Source organism: Cariama cristata, unplaced genomic scaffold, assembly GCF_000690535.1.
Source record: "Cariama cristata isolate BGI_N322 unplaced genomic scaffold, ASM69053v1 scaffold13927, whole genome shotgun sequence".
Classification (NCBI taxonomy): domain Eukaryota; kingdom Metazoa; phylum Chordata; class Aves; order Cariamiformes; family Cariamidae; genus Cariama; species Cariama cristata.
In genome coordinates this window covers 27,973-39,943 of record NW_009625018.1, presented here as the reverse complement: position 1 = coordinate 39,943, position 11,971 = coordinate 27,973, and the positions used below count along the sequence as shown (strand labels likewise).

At 39.6% G+C, this 11,971-nt stretch overlaps 1 protein-coding gene across 1 annotated transcript; it reads left to right on the top strand.

The window, feature by feature from the left end:
- Nucleotides 1-358: 358 nt before the first annotated feature.
- On the top strand, nucleotides 359-11,758 carry NUDT6 (nudix (nucleoside diphosphate linked moiety X)-type motif 6; the record flags this gene model as incomplete). Its single annotated transcript, XM_009703447.1, has 4 exons — nucleotides 359-562; nucleotides 5,796-5,851; nucleotides 8,866-8,920; nucleotides 11,140-11,758. Coding segments are annotated over 4 exons (704 nt in total), but the record flags the coding sequence as incomplete, so codon positions are not given.
- Nucleotides 11,759-11,971: the final 213 nt, after the last annotated feature.

Below are 11,971 nucleotides of genomic sequence, written 5' to 3'. Positions count from 1 at the left end.
CCACCCAGCCGCGGCCGTGTGGTGGAGGGTGGCGGCAGAAGGGAGCAAAGATCCATTTCCCTGTGCCTTACGGCAGATCCTAGCATAATAACGATCATTTTATGTGTAAACACCAAATCGTACCGCATCAAGTGCCGAGCTGGTGGTGCCACCTCTCTTGTGGCTGCTGCCACGTTTCTCACACCCATGGTAGTTTGACTCTATGGTAAATGAGGTGAAAATGCAGACTTGCAGGCATTAATCCCAGCTGTTGCGCACGATAAGGTTTAAAACCAGAAGGAGCAAGGGCAAGGTGGGGGTGTTTGGGTTTTTGAGTGAATGGCTGTTCCCCTCCTTACCTTGCTCCTCTCTGTTGCAGATGCAGTGGCCCGATGGCGGGAGGAAGGCCGTGTCGCTGTCTGGCTGCGTGTCCCCATCCTCCAGAGCAAGTTTGTGGCGGCAGCTGCTTCACAAGGCTTTGTTTTCCACCACGCCGAGCACGGCTCATCCACCTTGACCCTGTGGCTGGGAGAAGGGCCCAGCAGGCTACCGGGGTATGCCACCCACCAGCTGGGAGTTGCAGGTTAGTTACAAAAGCGTTTGTGCCCACAAAAAGCCTTTTGAATGAGCCCTTAGGACCAGGATCAGTAGGAAATGGACTGTTCCTCTGTACCATCGGTGCATGGAAGCCAGCTGCTAACTGTTTTGGTAACTTTACGAAGCAAAGCGTGTCATTCATGAACGTGCCTGTACAACAGTGCATGTTGCTGAAAACAGACCAATAAAGAGAGATGTGTTTTCAAAACAATTCCATTTGAGAAAATTGTAAGCTGCTCGGGAAGAAGAAAATGTGGTCCTGAAGCTTTAAAATTTTAACTCATGAATATTGTTTATAAACACCATTTTGAGAAACCTAGCATGGCTTTCAACTTGAAGGTGAGAGAGGTAGGACATCAAGGTTTAAGCAGTTTTGTAAAAGTGAAAAAGTAACTACAGACTTAGAAAAAAAATCACTTGTCTGCTACCTGTCCTTATGTAGATGCTTAATATATGCATCTGCCTAAACTGTGCTCAATTTAAGGTCTGTAAAGGGGGCAAACTTGACCCAACAGGGATTGCTCAGGAGCTGGCACACCTGTTAGCCTGAATCACAACAGTCTAAAAGCTGCTCTAAGCTGTGCCTAGAAGTCCACAACCCAAACAAGTATATTTTACAAACAAACAAACATCTGGACACCATACTCTTACCCATCTAGACCTCCCACAATGACGGTTGGAAAGGAGTTGCTCTAAAAACTGAGGAAATTCCCAAGGAATTAGATAAGATGGTTTCTTTTTTTTTTTTTCTTTTAATATAGCACAGTACAAGGAACTGATGATGAGCCAGAAATACAGTCAACGTGAACTCGGTTTCACCAGATTTGAACATTTTTGCCCTCTCTTTCAGCGGTCTTCCACAAACATGCAATTACCTGTCCATCACTCAGTAACCTCCTGCAATCTGGAGGTTGGCTTGGACCCCTCATGTACTGGTAAAGGCTATGTCACACTCAAGAGTTACAGCAGAGGGACAGCAAATCTCCCATTACAAGCTTGACTTGTTTGTCCTTGGCTTGCAGGGACAATCTAATTCTTCATCAAGTGGTGTTAAGACCCATAAATAGCACTTTGAAAAATCGAGTTAGGAAGGACCCATAGAAGCTGGATTATTCTATGTAGCAGCAGGTCAGGTGAAAGTAAGTTTTGGAAAAACAAAGCCTTCAATTAGAAGACCGTGCTACTACTATCGGTAGTGAGAGTTTTCAGTTAGAAAGCCAGCAGAGGGCAGGGTAGAAGCTGAAGACAGACTTGCATTTTTTCAATGGACATGTTAGAGCATGTTTTCCTGAGGTATGAAAACCTCACCATTAAAATATGTGGCATTAAACTCGAGTAAGATAGCGCATTCTCCTAGCAAAAGCACCGTGTTACTTCTTACGGTTATAACTTGCGTGTTTGAGGAAACAGTACTAACTGAAGGGGGATTTTTCTGAAGTAGGTTTTGCATAGCTGAAAGTGCTATTTAAAATAAAATCATGTAATAGCTGTTCTGACCCAGCTGGTTATCAGGAAGGTCTTAATATAAGAAAAATCGTAACTCTGAAAAACTCTTAAATAAACATTTGAAAATACAAAAAATGCACTTTCAGAGCATAATTTGCTGTTGTACTTTGAGAGAAACAGTTTGCACTCTGCAAGCAGGAAAAAACTTTGAGGAAAGGAAAAGTTTCATAAATGCAGGCATATGGATTTCATAATCTATTGCACAGATTTAAAAATGGCACAAAATATAATACATGTATTCTTTGCTACCACTTTTCAAACATATACATTTTTATTGATTATTGGGTGTTTCTTTAAAAGAGGTGAAGACTTAAGGCAGGCATTTGCACAGGTAAACAAACAGATTTCTGTGTGTGAGGTAATGAATGCAGTATTTTTTTTTTCCCCCTCTGTCCCACTCATCCTCAGTGGATCTGGAACAGATCCCAAGAAAACACCAAGCAGTGTGGATACCACTTGGCATATGTTTATTCCATTATCTTTCTGTTTCAGGAAGGAGAGCCTGGATAGTGGAAGGGCTTCATTCTATTTTTAATTAATTTTATTGAAATACTAAATTATTTAAAGATGTGCATTTATATTGTGTGTGTGCGCTTTGGCACACACATGCCCTAGGCATTTTTATTTCCTGAACAAAAAAATGTATTTTAGAAAGTTTATGCAGTAAAGAAAAGCAAATTTGCTGATAAGAGTCTTCATCTCAAAGCCGTGGCCAGTCAGTTAAATACAGGGCTTTTAGTCTCTTAAGCATCCTGAAAATAAAAAGCAGAGACATTGAGCGTGGCTTGCGAGCCCGCAGGAAGCCAGACAACAGGTAGGGAGCCTGCATTGCCAAGTGGACCAGCAGCTGTTTTTCGTCCTGTCTGGAGTTTCCCACAGAGTGAACGCTGCGCAGCCAGGGCTAGTGCTTCAGCACCATCCAGCCAAGTGATGACAAAGGTGTGAATAAGCAAGGTCAGGTCATATTTTGCCAGACTAGATCAGAGTCGCCAAGCGGAGAGCAGCAAACGTTACTCATTGGGCTTGGCCATTATTGTTTAGAAATAGTGGAATATGTGATGTGTCTTCCAACTAACTTGCTGCATCTGTTTGTAGGCGGCAGGATTTTCCAAATATGTAAAGGTACAGAAAAGCTTCTGGTGTATGAAATGATTAAGATGTTTTTGAAAAGCATTTCCAAAATTCTCCGCCTCCTAAGAGGAAGTGGTCTGCCATCCAGAAAGTGACGTGTCTGCAAATACACCACGTAACAATGGCATAGGAAGGAAAGTAAAAGAAGAGGAAGAAAAGTAAAAGTAATTTTCTTCTCCCTCACGTGTAGTATAAGCTTTACAACATGGCTGTTATTTTCATTGCTACCCACCTTAATCTAGTTGTTGAAACAAAGCATTGGAGTTGAAGGGAGAGAAGGGTCTCCACACACATAATCATCAGCCTTGGCCAGTCCTGTTACTACAGGAAAGGTGTAAAATGAGCAGCTGCATAAACATCTTAACTGCACAGGAACCTGGCGTTAGCTAGGTTATGATGGTCCAAGGAATCAAAAGTGCTTTAAAAGCCATTCCCAACTTGGTTTACAAACTAATACCTATTCCTGTCTGCTGATGTTTACAATGCAAGCAGTTGTGTGTGCACACTTATTACATGGATGACAAGTGCTTTTCAATGCTGAACATCTTTTCATACATGTTTATATCAGTCATAAATAAAACAGGTAGAATGAAGATATTTTTCCTCTCTGTTACTCATTGTCTGGAGCTGTCGAAGGGATTTTATTTTTTTAAATAATTTTCTTACCTATTTCCCAAAAGAGAACATTCAAAACAAAGTAGTGTTGTAACAGTGATTACTTGGTTAGGTTACAAGTGTAAACCTTTCCAGAAAGTCATCCTGGCACTGGATGATTTAAAGCTCTGGGTACCACATTTGTAGCAAGAGGGAGAGTTTTTAAAACCACAGTTCAGAGCCTGCAGCCAAGCTCTGATCTCACCGATACCAACCAGGTGTGGCCCAGCGAGCTTCAGCAGAGGAATTCCTGAGTTACACTTGGGAAGATGAGACCAGACAGCAAATCCCATGAGTGTTTTTCCTTTCTTCTTGCTTTGGATTTAGGTGTCATCTAGCAGAGATTCTGGACATCTCCCAGAGAACGTCACTGCCAAAAATTACATTCACAGGCATCTGTTTCTGGGCAACAGAGAGAAAATGTTCTTTCTGTTTGATTGAAATTGGAGTTTCCCATCTTCAGTAGTCCTCCTTGGTCTCAGCAAACCATTCGGCTGAAGAGTGGCTTGCCTAGAAAATAACCCCTGTAATCGCAGCATGCATCAGCGTTGCGCTCCTGCTTTTCTTTTGTTCCCTCTTTTAATCAGTACAGTACTTGAGCCTGGACACTGCTAAATACTTACAGGAGGAATGAAATCATAAAGTCACAAGCCATGGGGAGGCAGATATGTGACTACCCTCTTAAAGCATGTCCTTTGACATATCTTGAAGGAAGATTGGTATTTCATCTTTTAAGTATTCCTCCTACACATAACTCTGCCATGTATTGTTAAAAAACAGGATGTTTTGAGCTGGACACTCATTCCTTTGTAATTCCCTTCTGTGGAAATACTTCCCCGTAGCATTTTAAATGCATATATCATCACAGATCTGTCCATATACTCTTCCTCCTGCTCTAAAATGACATAAGCATTGTTTTACCATTAACTACTAATTTGAAATCCAGGCATGACTGATGTGGAAAAGAGCCTGGTAAGTTGCACCACAGTACTCATTCTGCTCACCACAGCGCCCTTTAAAATCTGAGGAAAAATACCTGTTGTAAAGAGAAGGCATTTTTAAAGTATGACCAACGAGTGTGACGATTATTAAACATGAAAGCACTTGGGTTTTAAAAAGCAGGAAAATCTGTAATCTGCGGGAGAAAGTCATGGGCTGAGCATGAGGACACAAGGAGAAGCTGAACTTTTCAGTCATACATCCTGATTTATTTTTTTTTAACCAAGTGAAAGTGCCATTTTTTTCCACTTGGAAGCAATGCTTTTTGATTAACAAGTTGACTCAGATTACTGTGCAGTGCCTATCCTGAGTTGTTAGCTGGGTAGTACCGTATGACTTCATAGATAGTCAACTAGTTGAACATTATCACTACAGTCAGCTGTGCAGTACTAAACCTTGTGTGCTATTAACCAGAAAACACTCAAATCTTCACTACAGCAGGTGGGAGTTTTGTCATGAATTTCACGGGAGAAAAGTTCTTACCCATCGTGGCTGCTTCGTCAGAGTCACTGGAAAATCTCTGTTATTTGAGCAAGATTACAGGCATGTCTCTGCTGAAGCACGCAGCTTTGCTAGATTATCTGGATGACGTCTTGATCTTGCATTCTTTAGTTCTGATAATATTAACACAAGCGAATTAGTCTTTTCATTTCTTGTCTAACCTGGAACCAAATGTGGGAAGTATTTACGTTGGTACTGCTAACTTTGAATTTGTATACAGGATACTTAACCTTTTTTGCTGTTTTATTGTGTATCAGTTTTCCACCAACGAACCACTTCCTGACATTCATCCATACAAATCTTGCTAACTGTAAACTGAGTATTGTTAGGGGCTTGTCATGCTTTATCAAAACATGTTAAATTACAGCTGTTAAGATTAAACGTAGTTGTCTAACACTTCATCTTTTTCAATATTCTCTCTCTACTAGGTGCTGTTCTAGATGAAAGCACTGGAAAGGTGTTGGTTGTACAAGACAGAAATAGGGTAAGTTTAGATAAGCCTACTCTGTAGTATAAAACAAAGATTTTTAAATTTTTATTCCAGTCCAAAATTGCGATGGTTAAAAGTTACTTCCTTTTATGAGTGTCTTGGAACACATCTACCAACAGATTGCTGTACTGCATTTGAAAGAAAAAAAAAATTAGACTTTGAAAATTCACGGCTTTGTTGTGAATCAGCAGAACTAGGTATCCTTTCTGCTTTAAGTTTTCTGTTTTTCCCTGTAACTGACCCAAGAGTCCCTGATCTTGTGTTTGGACCCATGCAGGCCTCTGGAAAACCCCCATGGCTCAAAGCAGATTTTGGGAGAAGGGGTCTCATTTTGTTTGGTGTCAAAAATTCCAGGCATATCTGTGGCTTTAAATAAGCAATAGCATGGATGGCCATGACCCGGAGACCACCTTAGTACAGCAGGTGTAACGATCATTAATTTCTTATGAACTGAAATGCTTGACCTCGCTACCAAGAATCCAAACCAGAGTGTTAGTGCGGTGATGGTGGGTTGTGTGATGTGGTTTGAGGTAACCAAGCATCCATCACTGGTCACATCTTCCAGCCTCTGTGATCAGTCTAACCTAGGTTTTAATACAGCAAGTGCAGAAAGCTCACTAGCTCGTTAGCAGTTGCCTGTGCTATTCCATTTAAAATATACTTAGCTTCCATTATGCTTTCATTTGCAACGTAAATAAAAGCATCACTAGTGCAGTGAGATTAACTGCAATTTTAGCATGGAAACAATCAAAACTTACATACATAAACTGAAGTATACTTGGATGCATTATTTTCATTTTATGTAGTTAAAACTATGCCAGAATCTCACTGGCTACATTTTTCTGTCTTTCCTGAAGTAGCTACTAAGAGGTTTCTTCTCAGGACCCAAAACATCACTTCAGTTCATTGGTAATTACAACACAGTTGAACTTCAATGAAAGGGTGCTTTCATAGCCAGGTTCAATCACACATGTTGAATTTGTAACACAAGCATCCAGGGGAAGAGAAACACCCTTTTCTTGTTTCCTGTAAACCCTTAATTTTATATTTTTACTTACAATCAAGTAAAATTTCAAGGACTTCTCTATAGCAGGACCTTCAGGCTTACATTCAGTAATTATCAATTAAAGCATAAATCCAGCGTGAAAGCTATAGGCTCCGAAAGTGGTTCCACTTCTAGAGAGTCTCCAGGAACAGCACATTGTAAACTACGTTTATTTTTCCTTTCATGCATGCAGAAATCGTAAAACTGCATGCTTACATTTTAGTAAGTATCTTAAACAGGTCTCAGAGTAAAAACGGAAATTGCACATTCTGCATGTTTAGAAGGAAAAAGTAGTTTCCTAAGCCCAGGAGGCTTAAAGTTTAACTTCTTCACGCTGTGGTTTTGTTAAAGCTCACTTACAGCCATTTTAAGTGCAGATCTCTATCCAGTTTTACAGCGAGACATCAGATGCCCTATTCAGGTTCTAGCTCCAATTCTGTACTCACCAGGCATTTACCTCCTTGGCCTCTGCCCCCAAAATGCAAGCGGCCAGTCTGGCACCACTCTTCCCTCCAGCTCATTCTGAAAAGCGGGATGGGTGTATTCCAGGTCAACTACTGCAGCATACCTTTCCAGAACAAAGCTGATCAATAGCGCAGTGAGTGAGGAAAGTGAAAAAGTGACTGTTTCCAACTGCCCCCTTCACAGCTCAATTTTATCCAGTCAATAAAGTATAAAAACTGAAGTGTGTGAATACCCGTACATTTCTTGTGTAGTGAGCAAGTAAAGTATCTCAGTGCAAGCAAATTGGCTCAGACAGTTGTTTCCCACTGTTGATTCCACCACTTTTCTCCCTTCTCCTTCCCCACGAAATGAACAATTTCCCTGAAATGATGACTTTTAATACAAAGGATGTTCTGAAAGCTTAAAAAAAAAAAATTAACAGCTAGTGGAATTTTAAGAACTGTTTGGGTTTAATCATGAAAGGACAATTCCACAGCACACAAAGAAAGATTTCCAGGAACTGAAAGCAAATCTGAAAGCCAACAGACAAAGTACGTATTTTCCATCTGCACTATTTTTAATCTATTACTTTAAATTTCTATCCAGGCCCTTTAAGAGTGCCCAGAAAAAAAACCATTTTCCAGTGTAGTCGGTGGGGTTTCAAATCACTGGCAAGCACACAACTTCCCTCTCTATGCTGCACATACAGAAAAGCGCTACCTTCTGGTTTTTTACCAGTGTACCTTTTTACTGCATTAATTTCTAGTTGAAGGTTAACTTCTTCCTACATAAACTTTTAATAAGAAAAGAAAGAAAAAGAATAGTACACAGATGTAAAGGTAAAGCCCACAAATCTTTGTGCATTTGCAAGAGGTGTAGGAACTGGGACTCCTTTACCAGTATCAATAACAGCACCAAGTCCGCAATTCACGTTCTAGAGTACTGAACTTTATTGCAATTCAATAAATGCTTCTATATATAAATCACACACAAAGCCTCAGTTTCTGTATTCCATGAAAACAAACAAGTTACACTAAATGGTTATTATGGACACACAAAGTTATCTTAAAGCCAGTGCAGTATAGAACAGTACTACAATCATAATACCTGTTTGTAAGATTAAATATATATACATTTTTTAAAAGCCAAAACCATGGAAGTGGAATACATTAGTGATTAAATATAAGATTATATAGTCTATAGCAGCTTTTTTTAAACATTCAACTACTCTTATCTAGTTATCTAGCAGCAACGTTGTCTAATGACTGTTAGACAGTTTGTATTTTCAATCAGTAGATGTTTTGTTCCAACATTTCATACAGACTGTAGATCTCTCTGATCATCACATTAGCGAGAACAAAGAAGTTCCTACTTAAAGCCTTACTGTTGTTTGTAAGAGTAATTACAATACTGCAACTTCAACCAAAAAAAAAAAAGTCACATGTTAATTGTCTCCTTCCTATTAGAGAGTACAACACAGGCTGCAAACTTCATTAATTTTTTTTTTCCTCCAATACAGACTCTAAATGCGTGGAAATTTCCAGGAGGTCTGTCTAATCCAGGCGAAGACATTGGTAAGTCCTAGGATAACAGGTCAGACGTCAACAGAATTATAAAGACATTAACGGTAAGCAAATAGATAGTGACCCACATCACTCCTATGACTAATCACTTCTTTGAATTAATGGTGAGTAGATGAAGTGACATGGTCCCGTGACCTTCATGGTAATCGGGTAACATTATGTTCAGGGCAGAGAAGTTTTGTATTTGTAACATTTACCCTTTTGCACAATTTCCTTTAAGTGAGTGCTTGAAGCCAGCTTATTTTTTGTAGGCTCGTTGGATACACCGTAATATGAGCCAAAAGTGCAGAGGATTAAGGTAATCAGTATATAACCCAAACAAAACTGAAACGTGGAGCTCTCCGCTCACACTGGAATCCAAGGCAGCGAGCTCAATGATGTGCTGAGCAAAAAGTTCCAACTCTCCATTTTTATGTGCAAAACAGAAATAAATACACTTGCTTCCTTCCACCCTTGTCCATTTGATTTGTTTAGACTAAGAGCTCTTTGGCACAGGACCAGCGTTAAGTGCAGTGCCTCGGTCTTGTGGGCACCTACTTTCAACTGGAGACATAAGGCACAAAAGGCACAACTGGAGACATAAGGTATTAAAAAACAATGCTGATTGGAGAAAACCTCTAGTTTCTACCCAGCGCAGCACAGGTGATGATGAACACTGCTGCAGTTATATTCAGAGCTGAATGAACAAGGGTGTTTACAAAGAGAGAGAAAAATTGTGCTGTTTCTCTTTGTATCTCGCCCCTTCAGATTATGATGATTAATTCTTAAGTTATACTGCAGTTATTAGGTAGGTCTTGTTTTCAAAAGTTACATTTGCTCACGTTAATTTAGCCCCACATCAGTATTCAGATATGAATATATTCTTCCAATACCTTAAAAATGCAGAACTCAAACATGTTGCCCAGAGCAATGCAGCAGCTCTGGCGAACTGGGTATCCAGCCCAGGTTTCCTGACTTTTTCATACTTTAGAAATAATCTACTATTTTATCAGTCTCCCTACAACAATGTGTGGAGGGCTTCTATTCCAGTTCATCATTTCAATGCATGGAAAAAATTTCTAGTTAGCGGGATACGGCGGAGTTGTTGTTTTCAAAACTCGTGAGTCACGTTTTAAAGTCTTTTTGTCAGACATGGTGATAAAAATCAAAATTACTTGCTTGACAATGCAAATACACATAACATAGTGAAACGGATTCATGTTTTTGGAAGAATCCCGAACTCCGTGTCTGTTATCTAGCCAGGCTCCTTTTCAGATCTAGTGACTGCAAGCGGCTCTAGGCCAGGAGATCCTGAGGGATATTGCACCAGGGGGAAAGAACACCCAGCACTGGCAATGGCTTCCCCAGAGAAATACTGTTACTGGGTAAGCCAGTGGCCATCCCGCAAGTAACAGGTGAGATTATGGCTGGAGCCTGGATGTAGGTACTGAGAAACACCTGGGAGGAAACACGTCTCTTACAGCTCCTCTCCTGCCGCTACTAAACTATATAATAATAATAATAATAATAATAATAATAATAGAAGTTATGATTCTCTGCATCACATCTTAATATTACAAGAAGATATAAATTAGTGAAGCATAAAATATAATAGAGCTTAATTTCCCTTTTTCCCCCCTTATTTTATCCTTACATCAAACCTTATAAACTCACAGTCATTCGAGGGACTAAATTTCAAATTACAATTACAAATTGCAATTACAATGCTTGAAGATCCTGTGATTATATGAAGTGACAAAATATATGGCTGCCTACTTTAATGAGAACAAACTGACTCACACAAGTAATCGGAATAGTTTCATAATGCAGGTTAAGCAAAGTGCACACATTTTTGTATTTGAGTATTTCTGAAACTCAAGCCCTACTGTTTCTTCTAGTTTGTCATTTTTTTAATATACACACATTTAAATAAAAGGGAAACAGAAAAAGGCACTTTATCTAAAAGCAAAGCTCAAAGCTTAAATGAAATCCCTAATTATTTCATTTTTCTTAACTATAGCCTGCCTCAGCGTTCCTCATGCTCTCAGCTGTTTACCTTCTTTGACCACTTTTGTATAATACAGCCCCTCGCCCAATAATAAAACCACTTGCCACAGGCAGTTTGCTTCACAACCACTATTTTAAACCAGAGGACCGCAGAGGCCTCTCTGGGTAAAATGCAATCTGTATTGTACACAATATGTATTGTAAGGATTGCTCTTTTCACCTAGGAGACACAGCAGTTCGAGAGGTTTTTGAAGAGACTGGCATCAAGTCAGAGTTCAAGTCCATCCTAAGCATAAGACAGCAACACAAACACCCTGGCGCCTTTGGGAAGTCGGACATGTACATCATCTGTCGCCTGGAGCCCTCCTCCTTCCACATCAGCTTCTGCCCTCAGGAGTGCCTGAGGTGTGAATGGATGGACCTCGATGAGCTGGCTAGGATGGAAGACGCTACTCCCATCACCAGCAACGTAGCTAAACTCTTACTTTATGGATACCGGGAAGGGTTTGATAAAATTGATATAACCATGAGAGAGTTCCCAGCTGTCTACACAGGCCTGTTCTACAAACTATACCACAGGGAGCTGCCCGAGTCCTACAGAAACATTACATGATAGCAATACATTTCACATTTCATTATATTAATAATTTAGAATTATCATTGTAGTGTTATATAGACCATATTAAAATTAACTATGGACTTCTTTTTAGGTCATTATTAGAAAGTAATTATTTACTCTATTCTCTAAGAAGCTATAGAGAGATGAATTATATTTAAAGGTAAATATTGCTGTAAGTGTGCATCAGATTTGTTTTCCTTTACTCTGTAAAGCAAACATTAGGTAAATAAACCAGCTCTACATAGGTACCTAGCAGAAAACAGAAGTGTTATTGGTCCGGAAAATGTATTTTCCGAGTAATTTTACCTCCACACACACTGGCACAATAGGTTTAAAGAGCAATATAAAGACAGTATGAAACATTCATGTTTTAATCTGGTATCTGCAAAAGTAGTTAGTATCAGCAAATAATTGCTTATATTCTTGCTACTTCAGAG